At 40.1% G+C, this 22,906-nt stretch overlaps 1 protein-coding gene across 3 annotated transcripts; it reads left to right on the forward strand.

Annotated features, from left to right (window-relative positions):
* Positions 1-212: 212 nt before the first annotated feature.
* On the forward strand, positions 213-20,555 carry scn3b (sodium channel, voltage-gated, type III, beta). Of its 3 annotated transcripts, none has more exons than XM_017713056.2 (7): positions 213-348; positions 9,673-9,767; positions 11,581-11,768; positions 11,991-12,216; positions 14,807-14,945; positions 17,459-17,549; positions 19,319-20,555. In XM_017713056.2, exons 2-6 carry the CDS (start codon positions 9,713-9,715, stop codon positions 17,520-17,522), a joined length of 672 nt encoding a protein of 223 aa, XP_017568545.2. In that variant the 5' UTR covers positions 213-348; positions 9,673-9,712; the 3' UTR covers positions 17,523-17,549; positions 19,319-20,555. The 3 variants fall into 3 exon arrangements, with proteins under 3 accessions (XP_017568545.2, XP_037402498.1, XP_037402497.1); XM_037546600.1 differs by lacking the exon at positions 213-348 and adding an exon at positions 8,982-9,284; XM_037546601.1 differs by lacking the exons at positions 213-348; positions 17,459-17,549 and adding an exon at positions 8,981-9,284.
* Positions 20,556-22,906: the final 2,351 nt, after the last annotated feature.

Consider the following 22,906-nt stretch of genomic DNA (forward strand, 5'->3'; position numbering starts at 1 on the left):
CTGTTCTTGCTGTCGGTTTAACAGGTACAAGCATTTGGAGATTGAGCCGTTTACATTTTTGTCAACAGGTTGTCATGCTGTTTTTCCTGGGGGGTGCAGGGTGGCGGGTGCGTGGGCTGCCTGTTATCATACCTATTTCTGTCCTGGCTCTCTCCATTACAACACAGACAGCTGCAATACCTGAGAGGACAGCACTTGAGTGAGCTTAAATACGCATGTCCAGTTCTCAACGGGGGGTAAACACAGCGGTCAATGGTTTACTGGGTCTAATTTTGTGCCAAGGGGGAATTTTATGGGGATAGAAGGAATGGAAGACTAATACCTCCATTAGAAGAGGCCCTTCCTCCAGTAAGTGTTGCCATTTATTATTCATGTCATCTAAAGTAAATGCCTTATGAATAAATTGCATTGATGTATACAGTGGTATTCTGGTAGGGTCTGCTGGAATGAGAAGTCTGCTGCTGTGTCTCTTTTTAATACCCATTATTTGTAATAGCACAAAGGATACAAGCACACACTGCACATAATATCTTCAGAGGCAAAGCTCATAAACACGTTCAACACATACATGTAAAGATAAGCTCAACACACACAGTGAATGTGTGCTATATCCCAGACGGATTTCAGCCTGTGATGTGTGATGCAGTGGTTTATTTTCAGGCAGGCCCATCTGTTCCACTGACTTAGTGCTGGATTTACACACTTTTGTCTATTCTGGTTTTCTGAATGCTGTGCAAACTATCATTCTAACATAGAGGTGCTTTTGTAAATACAAGTACAGTGAAACTACTAAACACATCTCCTCACACGCATCTTCTAAGCCGCTTATCCTTCTGATTTGTGCTCATGATTGTTTTCCGTAATTCCACTTATAATTTACCATATTTTGTACAAAAATTCTTCTTCTAGAAAGAAGAAGAAATGCATATCTATTTACAGCATGACTAACTCAGAGAAGTGAGACACACAAAGAGGGTCACCGGACTTCATTGCTGAGTTGCCCCATCAGTATGGACATGTTGTAATCATGTAGTAATCTTGAAATCCCTCCAAATCCCTTGAAATCTGTTCCCTTGTTCTAGATACTACCTTTCACTGGTTGTGCTCCATTTGACCCAATCCTTGTCCTATCAAATTTATCCACAGCCCTGTGCCAAAAGATTAACCCAGGGTTTCTACTCTGCAAAGGCAAATGAATACAGTCATATGGAAAAGTTTGAAAAGTTAAACACAACTTTGAATTCACATTCTAGAGTTTGGGTTTATGATCAGGACTAAGAGAAACTGCTGTTAGAATGTGTTATTAGTCAGAGCTGGTCTGATGAGTCGATGCACTTGAGAAGCGGATTCGTCTGAAGATTCTTGGCTTGCCTGAAACACAGGAAAACTCCAGCTGTTGGCTGTGACTGAGGGTGGTAGATGAAAGCATTAGTTGCAGAGTTTAGACTAGTGGTACTACACACATTACAGTGAGAGATTTACTGTACTTACTCTGATTGGACACTGATGAGGTCAACGTCCTGCTTGACCTGCTCAATTCACCAGATGCACATTGCTTCCTCTCGGTTTCTTCATTCTGTAATTTAGCTACAAATGTGAAATAGTTTCAGGAGAGACAACAATTAGGAGCACACATCTCTGAAGTCAATTTGATTATGATTAGCTTTAGGATCCATTTAAATACACTGGAGGAACTATTGACATAGTATTGAAATACAGACAATAAAAATCCTACATAAATCTTTTATTAGAAAAAAGCCTTTATTTAGTTATTTAGTTAAGAAAGTTATTTAGTTTAGATAAGAAATGAGCTTCTGCGTAACTGAATGATATCATAACTGGCTTGTGTAGGTAACAAAATGGAAAAGAACCATGGTAAATGATTAAACTAGGCTGGAGGGTGATGGGTTTCCTCCTTCCTGCTTTACTTTTTCGTCTGGTGATTTTTTAACAGCCTCCAACCTTGAAGTGGGTGCAAGAGCAAATGCAGTGATAGTGTGTGAGTTGAAGCTTAATGCTTAATGTTTGTGAAGTACAAGAATAAAATAATAGCACAGTTCAATAAAAGTTGTTGTCGTAAGGTCATCTTTGTCTCCCTGCATTAGGCTTTCAACGTATGCAAAGAACAGAACAGAGCCATACCGCCAAATATAACCAACTTCTAATATAAACAAATATTTTCTTTGACAAAGTGGTCCTGACTCAACTGCATTTACTCCAGTAAGAAAGAACGGAATTGTGAATACTAAACAGACTTGATAGTTTGTGTCCCATTTTGCCTTATTCCTTCTTCTCTGAATCCATTTCCCCTGAGGCCCCTCGAAATGACCCATTTCACCTGATGTACGAGAGCCGAGACATGTTTTTATGTATTTGTTTTTCTGGAGAAGTGAAGTTGTGCTGTGAGGATGTCTCAATATGCACACCGTACCATACCGATGTTTTTTGTACAGGCATTTACAGGCCACACCAAGCAGGTTTTACCAGCGCAGCTGCATTTCTAGAACGTATCTATGTTAGGTACAGATATCACATCACCCAACATGTTTTAAAGTTCAGTTGTGCTTGCAGAGGGGAACACTAGTGTCTTGCTAAGGTTTGCATGAAGCAAGTCAATAAATTATTGCCTTTTTTTTTTAAACAAGTTTTTACTATCACTGGAGACTATTACCATGGTAACTTGGTTAATCGTCACTGGGTACAGGCCTAATTGTAACATCATACTCGATTCTGACATTCCAAAATCAATTCAGTTGAACCTCACCCTTCAGATCGGTTCACAGCAATTCATCTTCTTACACCTCTAGCAGAAATGTAATAAAACAATATTGCTCATTTGAGTCTACAGTGAAACCTACCCAGGACCAGCGGGTCATTCAAATCACAGTTGTGAAGCAGTGAAGTATGTACTGGATCTGACGGATCGCTGCTCCCTGCAGAGAAAGCAAAGCAATGCACGAACCATCTATACTCATTAACAAAGGCTGGAATGAAGTTTGTGGCAATCTGGTCTGTTTATAAGGGCTTTGTCAGTTTCTTACGTCTGACGTTGATGAGAATGTATACTTCTCTTTGACTTAGGACGTCTGAGGCTGGTCCACCACTGTGGCATTGCAGATTCATCACCTGGCCGTTTAAATTTGCCAGGTCTATCTCAGCTGGAATGGACACAGAAATTGTCAAAAGTTATAATCATTATCATAATCATACGCCTACACAAAACAATAAGGACCATTAGCTGGTTTATGATGAGGTCTATGATGAAAATACATTAACCTAAACACCTTGAACATGCACACGAGCCATACCTTCATGTTCACAGCTGCACTTCACTTTCATGCAGGTTAAAAGGGCCACCGTTTTGCACTGAATGTTGAAGAGGCTTCTTTGTTTATCTGTAGATTACAGGCAAACACTGTACATCCATATTAAAGTTCATTAAAGTCACATTATACACTAGGGGCCAGATGTATGAGCCTTAGTATATCAGCCCTCAATGTCTAAAAGGTGAATTCATCTAAGGTGCACCCACAAACTGCACACAAACAGCTTCTATAATCTCCATAAAAGCATCACACTTGAGCAGCCGCACATAAGCCTAATGTCAATGAGTTCAATGCCAAGCATAGGCTAGAGGGGTATAAAGCCTCAGAGCATTGGGCTTGAGTTCTCTGCAGTGATAGAGCTCTGTCTAATATCTTTAGGATGAGCTGGAGCGGCCTTTGTGATCCAGAACTCATCATCCAACATCAGTACCTGACCGTACTAATTCTCTTGTAGCTGAATGCAATCAAATCCTCATAGCAATGTTGTCACATCTAGTGAAAGAAAAAAAAATCCCAAAAGAGTAAAAGCTTTTACTGTAGCAAATAGAACACAAACTCCCTATTAAAACCTATGTTTCAGAAGAAACACTGTTATGAGTAGATGTCTGCAAGCTTTCGGACATATAAAGTACATTTTCCTCTTGAATTAAATGATGTACTTCACACATAAAAGAAATTAAAAGCAGCACTTACCTCCATACAGCACTGTAATAAACATCTGTAGTCTGCTTGATGAAACAAGGCAGCAACTCTGTTTAATAAGTGAAAGAGCAAAGTGCATGTTGCTCAAGGAGGCGTAGGTGTGTCACGTTGGTTGCTGTCACCTGACTGTGATCCACTGGGGAGACTAGTGTATTCTGGATACTATTGGCTGACTTACTTCACAGCATTCAGCATACTACACAAGAGTTATCATTAATACATGAAAATGTACATTATATTGTATTTATATATAAAATATACTGATAATGTAACATTAAACTGTAGGATTGAAATAACCTTATGAGCACAAAAATAAAGAAGATACTTAAAAATCATCCATGCACTGTGATGGTATCACAAAACCAATAAGTAGAGCTGTTTTTAAAACTTTCCATGCATGAACGGTTTGGACTGGGGAATGAATAGTACAGTTTGAATAGTTAACAATGCTTGTTTTTTTTATCGTATGGGCCCTTTAAGGCATGCATTTCAAGCAGTTATTTAACATGCATTATACATTAACTGTACACAAGCAGCCCTGGGTTATTTGGAAGAAATATTTGCTAGCACTACCCAGATGTCTGATAAGGCACAGTGTAGTTGCGCTCTCCTGTGTCCTGTGTAGGGGAACTCGTCCCCACATGCATGACTCAACATATGGTGAGAACACAGCAAGATCATATTGGTCCAACAGTATCAGTAAATATGGAAATCATAACCACTATTATTTATTAACTTGCGCCAAATCTAACATCAGTCCAAACTAAAACTAAAACTCGCTACGGCAGCACATATACTAAAATTGGCCCCTCTTGGGGTGGCAGTCATGGGCAGTCATTGGCTGGAGGTTAAGGAACCAGCCTCATGACCGGAAGGTCACCGGTTCGATCCCCAGAGATGACAACACATGACTGAGGTGTTCTGAGCAAGGCACCTAACCCCCAACTGCTCCCTGGGCGCTGCGGATTGGGCTGCCCACCGCTCTGGGCAAGTGTGCTCACTGCCCCCTAGAGTGTATGTGGTGTTTCACTTCACGGATGGGTTAAATGCAGAGGTAAAATTTCCCCATTGTGGGACTAATAAGGGTCACTTAATCTTAAAAGATGAAGAAAAAAGTCAGAGACCACCTTTTCATTAAACACAAATTATTCATTTGTCAACATCAGGAAAAAAACATACAGAAAATCATACAGAAGCCACAACAACTAAATATAATAGCAGATTTTTGAGTATTTAGTGTGTCCATTTTTTGCTTTTATTACAGCTTCCATTCTTTTTAGTGGACTTCCTTTCACTTCCTTTCAAAGAAACCTGCATGGATGTTTTTCCACACCTCCAAAGTTCAGTCTTAGCAGCTGGTTGTATTTTCTGTTTCTCACAATCTAAATAATCCCAAACCAAGGTTAGTATAGTTGTGAGGGGGGGGGGGGGGGATGCTGGAGCCTATCCCAGCAGCCATTGGGCAAAAGGCAGGATACACCCTGAACATGTTGCCAGTCCATCACAGGGCAGACAGAAAGACACATTCACTTACACCCAGGGGCAATTCAGCATGTCCAAACAGCCTGACTGCATGTCTTTGGATTGTGGGAGGAAACCGGAGAACCCAGAGGAAACCCACGAAGAAACGGGGAGAACATGCAAACTCCACACAGAGAGGACCCCAGTCATCCAGCCAGGGACTCAAACCCAGGCCCTCCTTGCTATAAGGTGACAGCGCTACCCACCGCGCCACTGTTTTTGATTGCAGCTTGATTTCAGTGAGTCTTAAGGGTAGTTGATTAGTCTTTATCTAAAACTAAAAGTTATTTTTTTCTGCAATAATTCCATTTCATTTTAGTCCGTTCTGCTGTGGATGCTGTAGTTTTGATTTAGAGCTTTTGAAAACTGTTTTCGGTTTTATTACAATGAGCACATTTTTCCTGCTCATTTTCATTTTAGTAAAAGTTTTAAGTTTTATTTAGCTTTAACAAGCCTGTCCCAAACACATTCAGTGTGGTTAAGGTCTGGGCCTTGGTGGTTAAGTGCGGCCAGTTCAGAACACCAGATGCTTCTTTTATTTGATTGGAAAATGATTGTCTTCTCACAGTACTGTAAATACATTACATTCTTTACGATAGAAATACAGAAAAACATGGTTGGACCAGGATTTCTTACTGCTTTTGTGTCCACTGCATATTGTTTACATTATACACTGTAATTGTAATAGTAATGGCAATATTAATAGTAATAATATTAGTAATACTAAAGGATTCCTGTGCATTGAATAATAGATTGAGATTTGTGGTCCACTAAGCTACTAACAATGAATATCTGCTGCATATTATGTATAATATACACTGATAGCTGTTTGCTTGTCTTGACTATAGTAGTGTCAGTAATAATAATAGTAAATATTTTGTTTGTCTTGCGTGGTATATTGCTATTCGCTGGTGTTTTAGGCTAATAAACAGACTAGCAGGGTTCCACACTCCCCTCCCAGGCTAGGGCATTACACTAGGCTGCTCAGTGCATGCTGTTGCCCTGCATCGCTGTTGCCATGGTTTCCCTATCTTGTGGATATGGCAACCACCGTGCCTGCCATTTTTAGTCTGAGCTGAGTCTCAGCCGGCTGCCAGCGCCTGGCTCCCTCAGCAGCACACACCACTGCTATTGTTATTACAGCACATTAATGCCACGCCACACTACATCAGACCACACATAATCTCTCCCACAAATTGTAGTTTCAAAAGAGGCAGCATCACTAAAACCAACAACAGCAAAAATTGGGTTTGCTGCGTTGCCAGGAAAATGAATAATAGATCAATGCTATTTGTTTATGTGAGGTAAGCATTATACAGAAGCCCTCTGAATTGAAAACATAATCCCAATGATGAAATCCTTAAATCCTTGACTCGAACCTTTGCGCTAAGCTTCTCTTGGTTCCCCATACATTGGTACGTAGGTCTGATTAAGGCTAGATGTTAGCACTAAAAGATTCTCTCCAATCTTGAGGGCCTAATCAGATATGACCGTTAGTAGAGGTAAATCTGTCTAATCCGCCTGCACTGCTTAGTAAACTGAAACCTATGGAATACTGTTATAAAGCCATATCACTATGGGTGTTAATGCATGTGAAAAGGTCAAGTATGGATTACTGGGATGCAGAGAAAGAGGGATTTTATTCATCCTAAGCCTTATTCATCACTAAATGCGTGTCCTGTAGCATCCACGCATTTAGACTGCATGCAGTTGAAAGGTATACATTAAACTGAATTTAATTGAAGTTAGATTAGGTAAATCAACCAATGTGAGGCCTGTGTAAAACATTCTCTGAAGTTAATATTCTATTTTTCCCATTTGAGTCCTGATAAGTCACTCTGTTCTGGTTCTAACTGAAGGCACACATCGTTTATGTTCAGCGTGACTCATGAAATAATTGCCGTAATTGCAGTGAAGCTGCTCTCCTAGGTGAAGTGCGACTAGTGTGTGGGTTTGAACGTTGGTACAATGGACCCCTGCTTTTAGAGCTCACAGAAGCTTACCCACAGAGACTGCAGCTAAAGCACTCTAGGTTCTTCATGCTCGGTTCTGTCTGGAGTGACTGGGCATTAGACATCAGAGCATGGACGATGCTGCTGGAGATACAAGCTGATGTCGGAGGGATAGATGCTAATGTGTGCTTCAGTGATGTGTGGTAAATGTGTGGGGCTCTGACTAAGCTTCCTCCTTCCAGCAGCTTTACTGTGTTGCGTAATCCCTATGACATGTGAGCGTCCGGATCAGGCCTGATGCACCTAAAGAGCAATAACACATGCAGCATTGTTGGACCATATACCAAACATTGGATGTGTGCATGTATGTTTTTTTGTGGGCAAAATGCAAAACAGCCAAAGAGAATCCTCCTCCTACAGAGGAAAGTGACCGAATGACCCAAATAATAGACCAAACATACGTGGCCCAAATATTAAAAAACAGATATGTACATGGCCTAAGGGATAAATTCTATATATCTCATTGTTCAGTTCCAATATGACAAATAGTGTTAAATTGGATCTTGTCATCCTGTGAAATATGAAAAGCGAGAAGGATGGCAATGGACTGAACCTGAGCCTCAGATGTCTGGACTGCCATTTGACTTAAAAGTAATGTGAAGCAAGATGTGTTAAAGTGAGTGTTTAGAGTAAGTTAAATCTGGAAAAGAAAGGGTTGTAGAAACACTCTAAACAGTGATGCCGGTTAAATAACCACACAGTTACTTGCGTTCCCTGTTTTAACACCTTTTCGTGTCATGTTGTTTTCGCATTGAACACATTCTGTGTTAAGTGTAAGACAGAATGTGTAGTTTGTAACTGGACACAGGAATATTTCAACATATTTTGTGTTACTTTTAACTCAAAATGTGTTGCCTCCAACTGAACCCACTGGTGTGTCTGGTTAGAGACGGAATGTGTTGTTTTTAACACATCTGTTAGGGTGTAAGAGCACAATTAGCCTGATTCAGTTTAGATCCTCCAGCGCATGCGCAGTTTGGGGGAAACGGTGAGCACCGAGAGTGGCTACTTAGAGAAAAAAACACACAAAGAGAGAGAGAGAGAGAGAGAGAGAGAGAGAGAGAGAGAGAGAGAGAGGGGGGGGGCTGAAAGAGAAAGAGACAGGGGGAGAGAGAGAGAGGGGTGGCAGAGGTGCTGAGAGAGAGAGAGAGAGAGAGAGAGAGAGAGAGAGAGAGAGAGAGATTGAGAGACAGAGGGAGAGAGGGGGGGCTGAAAGAGAGAGAGAGACAGAGGGAGAGAGAGGGGGGCTGAAAGAGAGAGAGAGAGAGACAGAGGGAGAGGGGGGGGGCTGAAAGAGAGAGAGAGAGAGAGACAAAGGGAGAGAGAGGGGGGAGAGGGGCTGAAAGAGAGAGAGAGATTGAGAGACAGAGGGAGAGAGAGAGAGAGAGAGAGAGAGAGAGAGAGAGAGAGAGAGAGAGAGAGAGAGAGAGAGAGAGAGAGAGAAAGGGCGGCGGTGAGGAGAAGAATCGCTTTTGCTTTACAAACGGGTGGAAAGGAAACTCCTACTGACTGTTTTTTTCTCACCGTTCGTGATTGTATTCGAGTCCGTTGAGTTTGGAGGCGTTTTGTCCGTTTTTCTGAGGATTTTTTTTCTGTGAGGAAATCTCTGGAATCCACAGGTCTTCGTGTTTCAGTTCCTTCGTCTAAACGAGCGGCGCTACCATGAAGGAAAAGAGTGGGTTGGTAGGAGAAGGTCTGGATGCAGACTAGTCCGTCCACCGAGGTACGATTTCACTAATGTTACTTCACTGCTTCAAACTTTCCTCTCGAAAAACGAAAACGGTTTTGTTAGCGGCTGGTTTAGTAACGGCCGCGGTCAGAGTGACGGTCCTTCAGCTCGTCTCGGTGTAATCCGCGTTAACGCCACTGTCCAGATCCTCAGTAAACTGGAACTTCACGAAAATGCTCTATTTTAAAAAATGTATATGTTTAAACGTGGATTTTGTTCAGACGATGGCTGTTGCTGTCCATGGTCCTGTAGAAATCGCCTTATGGCTGATTTTGGTCTTTCCCTGAGACCCTCAACGTTAACCCTCAGGTCAAATGATCTGCTAGTTTCTGTCTGATCTCGTTTCTACAACATTTTGACATCTTTCTTTCGGTGGTGGCAGGGAGACACCCAGGCCAGGACGCCGCCTTCCCTTTACAAGCATGATAACTCCAATGAGGTCTCTGCTGCGTATTCTTTCACTTCTGATACTTGCTGGTAAGTCTTTGGTTCTGCTGTGGACTGAAAGCGATATTGAACATACTTCACCCTCTGCATCTTTTCATATGTCAATATGCTTCCAAACATGGTCTTAAACGTAGTAAAACGCATCGTAGCTCATGTTGTAAAAGTTGCTTTTACATCATCTGTCATCGTCGCTGTATCAGCTGTGGTATGTCGCTGTTGAAAGGACTTACACACTACACACATAAAACAGAGGGTTCTTCAAGGGTTCTTTAGTAATCAGAATAGTGTTGCTTTGAACTTTAGAATCTGCAGAACCATATCATGCTGCGACGGTACTTTGCATGGTGAAGTGGTTCTTTAGATTGATGGAGAGTGATATCAATATCAATATATCAATATCAGTAGAGAACCTTCTTGAAAAACCTGCATTGCACTAAAAACCATTCTTTTATTGTTAGAAGCTTGACGTCATGACAAAAGACTCTATATACAACCATATGCAACAGATGCATCAATCTAAAGAACCACTTCACCATGCGAAGAACCATTCAAACCTGAAATGGTTCTATATAGAGCTCATGGTTCTAAACACAACCATTCCCTTTACTAAAGAACCCTCGAAGAACCACGTTTGTTGAAGAGGACATGATTGGTATGATTGGTATAGTGTAGTGTTTAACACCTCTGCCTTCTATGCTGTAGACTAGGGTTCAATCCCCCACCTGGCTAAGCACCCTACACTATACCAATAGGAGTCCTTGGGCAAGACTCCTAACACCGCCTTGGCCTACCTGTGTAAAATGATCAAATTGTACGTCGCTTTGGATAAGAGCGTCAGCCAAATGCCATAAATGATTAGGCTAAAATCCTTTTGACAGCCTTTTCTTAAAGATTCAAAGCCCAAGACAGTAAAATATCTTCATAGTTTGAATGCATTTCACCATAATTAAAGTAAGTAGAAATATATTGTTAACTGTATGTAGAGAAAGTTGTCCTACTACTAAGCCTAGTGCCCTAACTGTTGATATTACAGTGGGTTATTCTTTCCACTGCTACTGTCTTCAAACAAATATAGCGATGTTTATCATCTTATTTCAGCTAGTGGATTCTTGTGGGCCGTGTTACGGCCGATGTTTCCATTTGCCTATCTGAGCCTTCAAAAACGAGAAGATGTGATCAATGTTGACAGCATCAGCTCGGGGCTGTAGGTTATGTAAGATGGCCTCCATTTCAAACAATGGCACAAGAGCCTGCGTTCAGAGTGATGGCTATGGCCGGCACTCCGGAGCGTATTTTAATTTCCACATCACTGAGTTGCGCTCTGACCCTCTTCACTAGTTCAAGCTATACTGTCCTTATTGCGTTTACATCTACAGTGGCCACTGTGGTCTGACCTTAGGTCAGGCACTGTGAGGACAGGCTGATAAGCTCAAATAGACTTTGCTCATTCTAGGTTTCAGGCTCATCATGGATAATGATATTGCACTTCTGTTCTCCCTTGACAGAAGTAAGCCTCGGAAATAATTGACCTCCTTAGCAGATGAGCATATTGAGGCTAAATGTTAAGCAGAAGGAAGAATAGAATGTGTGCTAGCTCCGCCTTTTGGGGTCTCGAAATGAACACACAAGTTATGCTGTTATGAGACTGAAGGGTGCATCCGGACTCAGATCTTTAGGGGTTAACATGGCCAGCAGTTGTTTTGATTTTTTAATATTCAACTGCTTGGCTGAGCATTTCTCATGAGCTACTTAGGAGTCGTTGTGGGCAGTTGTTTGGGCCTGGTCTCTGTACTGTGGATCTGATTTGTTACGTGTGGTAATTCTCTCTGGTCTCTGTCTCCAGTGCAAGAATGTAGAACAGTGTGTGTGGATCCGAATGCACAGGCACACAATGAAATCCAATCAGAGGCAGTGGTGGGGAACCCCATGAAGCTCACATGCATCTCATGCATGAAGAGAGAGGAGATTGAGGCTGTGACCAGAGTCAACTGGTATTACAAGCCTAAAGACAGTAGGGATTTCCGCCAGCATGTAAGCACATCATGCCCAGATGGAACTTTACCCATAACCCAGCACAACCCTTTCTTAGTAAATGTTCTACTGTTATTGTAAAATTGATAACATTTTAGTCAAATATTCTGTCATGTAAAGTTATTATAAACAAGTTTGTAATGTATTAGTTCATTTTTAGAAATCTGGTACTGAGTTTGCTCCCTCTTTATACATATTTATTCCTTTCTCCACGTGCATTAGATCTTCCTGTATGATAGCAGGCCGCAGGATCTGGAGGGGCCGTGGAAAGGGCGTCTGATGTGGAACGGCAGCAAAGACATGCAGGATGTCTCCATCAGCATCACCAACGTCACAATGAACGACACTGGCTCATACGAGTGTGTGGTACATCGCACATTTTACTTCAACCTCTATACCCCTACCTTTAGTATCAACATCACAATCAACCTGGTGGTAAGAGAGACCGGTAAGTTTAAACACCACTGAACCATTATTTTCCACATTTTAACCTTACTTTTACCTTCTGCACCGTAATGTTGAAAGTCTGATGTGTATGGTTGTGCTTTGGCTCATCTTTAATCAGTCTACTCAAATACATTATATGTAAATTTAGAGTATCATCATACAATTTTCTTAAATATGATTTCACTCTGCCCAACAGTGCCTTTATGTTATTTGTGTTGTTCAAGTAATAGTACTCTTTGTTCTGTTTTTTTTATTATTATTTACTGCCTACTGCTTATTGGAAGGCAGTTGTTTTCAGGGGATGAGTTTTATCTAGCCAACCTGTTACTACTGTTTCTATTTTATTGGGTAATGTACAGATTCTGGCTTGTATACTATTCTGTGGATGCCTGCCTTGAGATTGCTGAATGCACAGTTTCTCCCACTTCAACCGAATATACTTTATACAACGTATATTTGTTTCTACTTACTCATGCAACCACAATCCATTATCTCTATCTGTGTCTCTGCCACAGGTTATTTGACGCACAGATAGAAATAGACAGTGCTGTATTTAAGTGGTGGATTTAGAAGTTGCCTGGAATTATAAACGAGTTAATAACCACACATGTACAGTACAGCTCAGCTTTCACATTTCATGCCATTTGCGTGTAATGCTGTTAAGTGCAGTGCACAAACATCGCAAACAACCCAACATCACCACAGAAATATTACGTTTCTTAATGGTTTCAGTATTAAATATGTCTTCTGAGTGTCGACGTACCAGCAAATCATTTTCTCTGAATCAGACGATCTAAAGACTTGCTCACATGTGCTGCACTGCTTGCCATGCACCATTAAAACAACAGTTCTCAACCTTTTCCTCTTCAGGCCGAACTTTTCAAGTTTGAGGGATGTAATCACAAATGAAAATCTGTCACATCGTGTGACCGCTGTTCCACTGAAGATGATCACGTTGAAAAGCTCTGTGCCATTTTTCCACTCACTGCTCACCTAGTCTTTGTTTGTAACATCTCAGCGGTCTCCATGCCTTTCATTATTCCGAAAATAGCTCTTTTGTAAGCATATTTGAGCATGGATTGTCCAGTGAATATATGTGTGCATGAGAATCACCACAGTGTGTTTAAATGTAGGTACAGAAAAGGTATAATTTGCAAAGCAGTGTAAGCATTGTTTACCTTTTTAATCTGGCCTTTAAACACTCCGAAGGCAGCAATTTGTTGGGCCATTGTTGTATTAAGATTTTAGTAGGGGTGGGCAATATGACAATATGATTGCTATTGCAATAAATTATGCCACATTATGTCACAATACACCTTTCTCAACATATTGTGGATCTTATCTAAATATCACTGATCAGGTTTTATTACAAAAAAAACAGAATTAGTCCCATTAAACTGGATTGTGTGCAGAAATGTTGAATAAAAACCACTGTATTCATAATTTTAATAGTGTTTTTAACTCTCACACTCTTATTTGACAACTCTTATTTGTCTGTTTCAACTAATCACATCTAAAAAAAAACAAACAAAATATTGTGATGCATTTCTTGTTTTAGTTCTTCTCTTAGTTCTTTATTACTTTTTAACTTATTTTAATTAGTTTTTACTTATTTATTTTTTTATTTTATTAATCTCTTATCAGTTAAACCTCAAGTTTTATTTTTACTATTTTTTTTATCTATTTTTATCTTTTTTTTTCAGTTAGTTTTAAATTTTCTTTTCATTTAAAATGATTAAATATAGATATTATTTTCCTAGTCATGTCAATCCCTGTTTTTGGAAATGCTCGGCTACGTTGAAAATGAGGGTTGCCCTCAATGTACTTCCGGGTCAAAATAAAGGTTGATTGATTGATTGATATATTGATGTTATAGTTTTTGCCATATTGCCTGCCCCTAATTTTACCTGTTGTGCAGATGATTTGTGAATGAACACGTTTCAAAATGAGAATTGCACCATGCATGGAGAGACTCAAACATTCTGCTCAGATTTGTTTGGCATTAAAATGTCAGTGAAATTGGCAAATAATTCATCTTTGTGAATTCACATGGTACCGTTTCCTTAAATTAAAACTTAAAATGGAACAGTTGCTCTTATTTTACCAAAGAAATCTGCCAGACATTTTAGTATTAAGTGAACCTGCTACCTTTGGTCATTTGAGTAGTCTTTACAAACTAACTAATGTTTCATGAAAAGTAAAAGTAACGCCAATGAATTTAAACACAATCAAGTGACTGAAGGCAGTTTTTAAACCATTTACATTTCTTGACCTATTTTCCTAGGTGACCATTAACAGAGTAATCTGATCACAATCGTCATGTATCATGGGATGCAGTATTTTTTTTTTCTTACTATAGTATTGTTGCATGATTTATAGCCCTAAACTTGAAAATCCTAACCCAGTTCTTGAAAGAATTAATTCTAGACCTACTACACTGTATGTGACTTATTTATTGTCTTCTTCTCTTTATTTTTAAGATATGTACTTTGAGTCTTCACAGTATAGCTGAAAATGATCATTCTTCATCACTCTGATCATTTCTCACATCTAAACACTAACTTGTTCTAAATATATGTTGTGTGTATCAGAGATTAGGGACTCCACAGCAGTGTACTCAGAGATCATGATGTACGTGTTGCTGGTGTTCCTCACCTTCTGGCTTCTGGTTGAAATGATCTACTGCTACAGAAAGATCTCCAAATCAGACGAGCAAGCACAGGACACCGCGTGAGTATCTAGCTTTCACATGAAAGAGGATTTCCTTCCTTATTTAAGAGTGTTACTGAGCTTAAAGGCTAACTTAATGAGTATGTGTCAGGTAGGTTGTGATGGAAAGCTAACATGGCAATGTAGAATTATTGATGTGGTCGAATTTTCATGTCATATTTCATCTTAATCATAGAGATAGAGCATCTTGGCATACAAACGGAAATTGAGAGAGTGGTACACTTATGCACAGAGATGTTGATTCAAGCCTGTAAGTCAAAATTAATGCGGCAAGTATAAGAAACATAAGTTACCTCTTTAATTAATGGTCTACAGTGATCTTGCAGGCACATGGATTAAGTATGTTTCAGGTCTTTGTGGCAAATTCTGGAGGGGACGGTGGAGACATATTCTCATTTCTTGCATTTATGCGATGGTCATCGAAAGGAATGTATACGTCTTATATATCTCCCACATCAATGATATCATGCTGCCATTTGCTGTGTCTCAGTTAAAGTAATTAAAGGAACTAAAACAGAGAGCCACTGTGAGTCACACACTGAGGAGCAAAAGACGTCTTAGGCCGTGTACAGCAGCGCTTCGTTCGTGTAAGCCTAGAGTTGGGAAAGTTTGGTCAGATGTTTGCAAATATTCCTATACACTTTAACTGTAATGACAGCTGAAATAGGGCTGTATGTTACAGATAGTTTACGACATTGTGATCAAGCCACAATGATTTTTATTAGCGCTTACTTTTTCTTGTCACCACATGTATCATTATAGTGCTATATTGGAAAAATGCTCACAGTGGTATGTAAAAATGTAGGTGTAACGAGGAGTGAGGAGGCGGACGCACATGCGGAGATAAGCAAGATTTATTAAGGGCAAATAAAGGGTCATGGTCAGAACGGTCCAGGTTCATATAGCCAACACGTAGAGATTGCGGGACCGACATGACAATAAAGAACACAGAACCTCAAACAAGAATCATTTACAGCATTTGGCTGACGCTCTTGTCCACAGCGACTTATTTTTACACTGGTAGGTGAAGGTGGTGTTAGGAATCTTGCCCAAGGACTCTTATTGGTATCGTGTAGGGTCCTTCCCAGGTGGGGGATTGAACCCTAGTCTACAGCGTAGAAGGCAGAGGTGTTAAGCACTACACTACACCAACCACTATCAATCACTACAAACAACACAGACAGAGATTCAAGCAACAAAGACCAGCAAACACAGGGCTTAAATACACAGGGATGACGAGGGACAGGTGAAAACAATCAGGGGCGAAGTCATGAAATGGGGCGGACTACGGATACCAAAACAAAGAAGCACATGGAAGATCAAAACAAAGGGGCACATGGAGTAGTGGGAGGAGCCAATAGTGACATTAGGCATCATGGGCGAGATTTTGTTGGTTTTCTAAATGAAAATAAGTTCACACATCCTCTACAGAGAACACACTCCTGCACATTTGAATGTATTTGTGTGTTTTTTCCAGTATGTTAAACTGAGCAAATAAGTAGAAATAGGGCACTAAAATGTGCAGAAAATTGTCATATTTAAGTTTGTTCCCTGTAGAAGGTGCGTTAACTTATTTTCACTTAGGAAATCAACAAAATACGCAGTTTAGCCAGGGGTGTTCAAACTTTTCCATCCAACAGTGAAGCACTGTGCAGATCCGAATTTCAGGCAATGGAAAGAAAAAAACTGCCACTGTAACAAGCAATAAAATTTGATTTCTATACCCAATATATGTCAACAAATAAAGCATTAGACATCATGGGAAAATGGTAGTTTGAGATACCTGTTGCAAGTATTACCTGACTGCAGACCAACGTCAGACCACAACTGCACCCATGTTACAGCCACATAAAATATATGTTCTGACTCTTACATAGAAATACAATCTGCAACAGAGACCAAAATAAAGGGCACTGTCTCATTTGAAAGTTCAGGCATTTCTAATGCTTTCTCTGTTAGATAATGAATAAATGATAGACCATGACACTACGAACACATACCAACATGCACACATTACACAGTGGAAATGCATCCATCTGAAGTGCTCTAGATGCATTAGTGAGCCCTAATCATATCAGTCATGTAGTGCAGGCAGGAAACACTACTGGACTCTCTCCAGGTTTATCTGTTCTAATCAGATTCTGCACTGATACTCATCCATCCCCTACTGCCATCTGACACAAAACAAGGCCATTGCAAACCCTTCTTCGTACCCTAGCACTTTTCTTTCCATAATTGACAGGTTTCAGCCATTGTTTTGTGTTTTTGTTTGTCAACCATATGTTTTTATTGCTGTTTCTATTGCTGTTTTGTATCCCTGAATGCTGGAGAAACACTTCGATTCGCATGAAGGAAGGGCAAAAATGGACTCGCCTGATGTCCATTTTAGGATTGTGCCGGTTTTTGTACACTTGCACTGATTGTAGCCCTTCAGAAGGACCCTAAGTACAACGGTGCAATAAAATTGCACCATCTTAGATTTTGCCTTTGTCTTTGTACCCATGTTTCTACAGGACAGACTACCTAGCCATTCCTTCTGAAAATAAAGAGAACCCGGGTCCCGCAGTAACGGAATAAAAGTGGTTGTCTCACACACACGATACGGTATTTTGAATTTACCTCTGGCTTTACCATGTCACCTAACCCTCACCAACACCAGCTCATCATGTTTGGCTAACTGAAACATCCTCCACCTCTGTCTCTTTCCTTCATCGATCTGATCTGTCCTGACAAGCTATTGACCTGAAATTCCATCCATATCCTCTCACGACTGTCTGCTCCAAACCGTGTGTTCTTCTAATAGTGAGCTCTTTCCACCGTGTACTAACACAGCATTTCTCACAGGCCAGTCAAATGGGCGGTGAAGTGCAGCACAATAGCAGCAATGTTGACTGTACAGACCATGGGCTGCTCTCATGCCAGATGACATGGTTGTGTATGAGTAATCCTAGCTTCTATGCGGGAGCGGCCAAATATGATGTACAACAAAGAATCACACTTAGTGGCCTGTCAGTAGCGCTCTGCTTTTTCAAATATCATAAATTTTTTTTTTTTTTTGGCAGGGAGTGGCTTACGCTCTTTTTTATTAAATCAGAAGCTGCAGCAGTTGTCTGGTCTCATATTACTGTTGTGGAACATTCTAGAAAACCCAGGGAAAATAACAGGGTGATAGATTCCAGCAAGCTGTATTTATCTTTCATTTGGGTGTGCATATAAAGAATCTAGTTAGAGGCTACAAGCTCTGAAAAAGTGATGCACTGAATTTACATGATTCAAAGCTGTACATGATTTGCAAATAATATAATAAAATACATTACCTCTAGGAATGCATGATGATGCATGCTACACTGTGTTTACACTGTTTACTCTGGTCTTTCTACCTCAGTAACTGCTGTGTTTATGTCTGTCATCTGACTGCGTGACTCACAGATCACAGCATGTTAAATATCTCCGCTCCTTATTCTCACGACCTCATGTCCAGAATGAGTGCTGTGTCGGTGCTGCACTGTCCTGTCTGTTTACCGTGTCTAACGTCTGTTTAATTGATCATATTTATTGCTTCTAGCTTAATTTTTTGTTCGCACACTATATCTGCACGTTCCCGCTTTGTACTTTTTGTTCCTTGTTGCTCCGCGATGCTCCTGGAGGAACGTAATTTCACTCCACTGTGTACTTGTACATAGATGGAATGACAATAAAAGCCTCTTGACTTGACTTGACTTGGTTAAATATGACTGACATTTCAACCTGACATTTAATGACGTTTTTATCATATTGTGGAAGAGCAGAACATTTATGTGACGTTGGGCTACTGAGCTAAAATATCTCTGTTTTGCTATTGTGATATAAAATATGCTTTTGTGAGCATATCATGGATGTTGGTGGCCAACTGCATATTTTCTTACAAAGACTGCAGAGTTAGTCCTGTTTAACTGGATTTAGTGCAGCACCGTATGTAAAACGTTGATTAAAAATCATTGAGTTTTTGATGGCAGTTTTTAAATGATTATGTACGTATTATGTATTAAGAAAATGGTTTAAAATATTGTGATATGATATTTTTGCCATATCCTCAGCTTATGTGTGTAATCCATACAATTTTATACTTCTTAGTAATGCTAATCCAAGTAGATGTAGGCCCTATTTCTGGCGTTTATAAATGTTTATGTATTGGCATCGGCAGATATTGGCATCAGCCCACAGTTCCCATAACAGTGCATCACTAATAACATCCACACATTGATGTTATATATAGTAGGTTAAGTGCATCACTCTTTTCTTTGCGGATAACATGCCACCCAGTCCTATAAGTGCCAACAGGAGAGAAGTTATTAACATTGCAGTTGGAATACTGACGTAGTTTTCTATTTCAGGTACTGATGATTGGTCCTGGCGACTGGGTTGAAAAGAGGGCGAGAGCTGATCTTTGCAGGCATGCTGGCGGTGTGAGAGCTGCCCTGAGATAACACAAAACCTGCCGAAACAAATCCCTGTGGTCTTTTTCATGAAGCAAATTCTCCACTGCATCATTACCCTCCTCTGTCCCTGTCTTTCTCTCACTCCCTCTTTCTCAGTGAAGAGTTACACACTATTAACCGCAGAGCGAAACGAGGTCTTGTTCGTGTTTCCTCAATTTTTTGCCTTAGAGGAGATTACAACATCCGGAACGGCAATCAGAACTAAAAAGCTAACGTGCTGCCTATTGACGAGAAACGTACTTGCCTGATTTTGATATTCATCATAATCTTCAGCATACCCAAAAAAGCCTTCCACTTTCTTTGATATACTCTGCTGTTACCATTTTGATAGAACAAAAGTCTCTTTTATAAAAAATAAAAAAAAAAGACTTCCACATCCTAGCTTATTATACTCCGCTTATACAGTATCCTATACACGACTTTATGCTTTCATGTGTGAATGAAGCTGAATATTGTTTACATCCCAATTGTCGTTCACTGCCAGGAACTTGCGTCTTCGAGTTTCTCAGCCACTTCACCGTGAGCTTTTAGAGTTGAGTTTGTGTACATGTGAAAAGCCAGTGATTTTTTTCCCTTTTCCATTAGAGCCTCTATATCAGCGGTGGTAATGTGTACTGTAACCATGTTGAAGTCCCTGACTGGTATTGCTCATTGCTCTGTAATGCTCTTTGGTGACTTTATACTCACTACTACTGTTACAGGTACTGTGGACAAGTTGTGTTCTGTGATTTGCCTCAATTTACACTATAAGCAGCTGTTGTTCACATGCCGAATAGACTGTTTCTCAAGCTATACACTATCTGCATTAACTGTTCACAGACTCTTTGTACATGAATAGGAACACAATCAAATGTGACTGGGTGGATCACGCAAGGTAAAAACTTGACTTGTGAATGCACACAGTTGATATCTACTTTTACTGTTATTATAGTGTGCAATAACTGCTTAATATTTTGTTTTCTTTCCTCTGGAACTGTTGCCTTTTGCACCGTTTTATAAGAAGCTGCCACTACCGAAAGACAAATGTGACTTGTTTTCATGCCCTGTCCAAAAGGAGCTGTATAACTCTTGTGAAAGCTTGTCATCTGACATTAAAGCAAAGCCGTATATTCTACAGGCTCTTGGTTCTTCAGTCTGACTTCTCTGACAGTTATTTTGGTTAATCTTGCCTTCTGTTCCAGTTAGTATGTTGCTTGAGTTTAAGTTGCATGTCATCACATTGCTTTATCACAGAAGTTCAGAAAATAAGGCTATTAGCAGACACTGCTGCTACACTACAGTACTAATGCACTTCTGCACTAGTACAAACTACAGTACTGATGCAACACTAATGCAAGGGTCTAATTAGCTGCTTGTGGCTAAAACTAGATTCAGGAAGGTAGATCTCCACAACCATGGCTGGTGATCACACTCCTGGAGTGTCCCAGAAGGAGAAGCGGCTTAGGTGTGTGTGTGTGTGTGTGTGTGTGTGTGTGTGTGTGTGTGTGTGTATCTAAATGGTTCATTTAGTAGGTAGACAAGCTGATAAGCTCAATCAGTACCCCATAAATTAGAACGAGAACTTCCTCAGTCATTGAAAGCCAGTTTAATCTATGTGCTGCTTTCAAACTGAGCGAACACTATTCATATGAAGCCGTTGCTGATAATGTTGTGGTCTATGACTCCCTCTGTTGCTCAGAAGACTACAATTCATGTGGAATGGGATGCTCCACGATATTCTGCTCCAGTTCTCAGAGATCCTGTACCATCATGTTCACAACAGCCGTTGAGCGCACAAGCAGCACAAGAGAGAAAAGTACAGAGAAACTTTACTTAAGTGAAAGTACGGATACTATCTTCCTCAGTGTGGAATTATGGATCCATATATATAACTGAATGAATAAGAGGTATCAATATTTACACATGTTCAGGAATATAAAAAGCAAACATGTTGACAAAATTAAGAAATCAGCACATGCAGTGTTTTTTTTTTCCTTTCTGAGTAACTTCAGTGCGCACAAAATGATCACACGTAACCCAGACTAGTGTTTATGCCTGGTCTCAACAAACTGCAGGTGGCGCAACAACTGAGCAGCGATACTGGTCAAAGCATAAAGACAAAATAGCACCAGTATGGATGGTTTAATTTGTACACATATGAATTAAAAAAAAGAAAATGCAATGTAGATGTTTGTATTGGCTTCCACTAAATATCTGCTGAACTCAATTTCATTTTCTTTAACCCTAAACCCCAATCCAAAACCTAATCTTAACCCTGCTCCCAAACCTAACCCATGAACTAATCCGAATCCTAACATCACTAAGAAACAACTGACTTTCAACAGATAGCTTGTTAATAATCTGAGCTACTCCAAATAAAGTGGAAACAAAATCTCATGGCCCTTGAGCCCTGTAATGAGTGCTTTGCAGGTCTAAGTGAAAATATAGGGAGTTAAAAGTATTGTTTTCTCCAAGAAATGTAATTGAGTAAAGATACAAATATTCCAGTTATTCAAATCTCCAAAATAATACAACATAAAATGAGGTACAGTTAAACATTTTCTACCCCTGTACAAGCATATAAATATATACAAAAGATGATCTGCTTGCATTATAGCACGTAGCTCATGGAACTTTTACTACTTTCACCACTGGATGGCAGTGTTCTCCTTCAGACAAATACTGTCCACAGTGTCAAACTTTGGGATGGGTTTTTCACATTACGCTTATTTTTTTCTCTCATTAAATCGTTCAGTAAAGAGATTAAATCACTGTGTTTTCGTCCCTGCAGACGATTAAGCCTAGTTGTTACCTGCTCTGATAAAATGTACTGTACAGCAGTTGGTATGAAGCTCAACTACTTAATCTACATTAACTCCAATCAGAAAGATAAGAAGTGGTTTAGCCCCATAACAGCAGAGCAGAGTAGAGGTGTTGAGAAATCATCACTTGCATATGAACTAATGGATAACCCTCAGGACATGACAGTTGTCTGATGTTTCAACGGCACCTCCCTTAACAGCATATGGCCTAGACACCAGTGTATGTAACCCAGAGTTACCTCCTTTGGCCTTCTGAAGTGATATGCTCAGCGGTGCTCCAGCAGTGGAGATTAAAGCAGAATGGGCAGGCAGGGAAAGATGAGGCGTCTGATTAGAGGAAACTTCTTTAATATTCTCCACAGTGCATTGCATTCATTCTCTGCAAGGCTGATTTAAACCTAGACAAACTCTAGCTACTCGCACATCACTACTTAGACAGCGGAGACAAGACGAAAGGGACATTGTTCTTGTCCTTAACAGCGGCGCCTTAATCTGCTGATGGACCACAAACACCCTCACACAGATTGTACGTCACTAACTTTAAACGTGACCAATCTGTGATTCAAAAGAAATACTGTATTCTTCTCTTCAATTTATTGTAGCTCCAGGACTCTTTGAAATACACGAAAAGACTAGTAACCAAAAAAAAACAACTTTATTTGATCTGTGGATGCTGTGTTTT

This window comes from Pygocentrus nattereri, chromosome 17 (assembly GCF_015220715.1).
Source record: "Pygocentrus nattereri isolate fPygNat1 chromosome 17, fPygNat1.pri, whole genome shotgun sequence".
Lineage (NCBI taxonomy): Eukaryota > Metazoa > Chordata > Actinopteri > Characiformes > Serrasalmidae > Pygocentrus > Pygocentrus nattereri.

What these genes read in the sequence shown, in the direction of transcription:
- scn3b (XM_017713056.2), top strand. Translation starts at nt 9,713, where the DNA reads ATGATAACTCCAATGAGGTCTCTGCTGCGTATTCTTTCACTTCTGATA. An exon ending in GTAGGGATTTCCGCCAGCAT is followed by an intron (nt 11,769 to 11,990) that starts GTAAGCACATCA and finishes CACGTGCATTAG; the next exon opens with ATCTTCCTGTATGATAGCAG. An exon ending in GAGCAAGCACAGGACACCGC is followed by an intron (nt 14,946 to 17,458) that starts GTGAGTATCTAG and finishes ATGTTTCTACAG; the next exon opens with GACAGACTACCTAGCCATTC.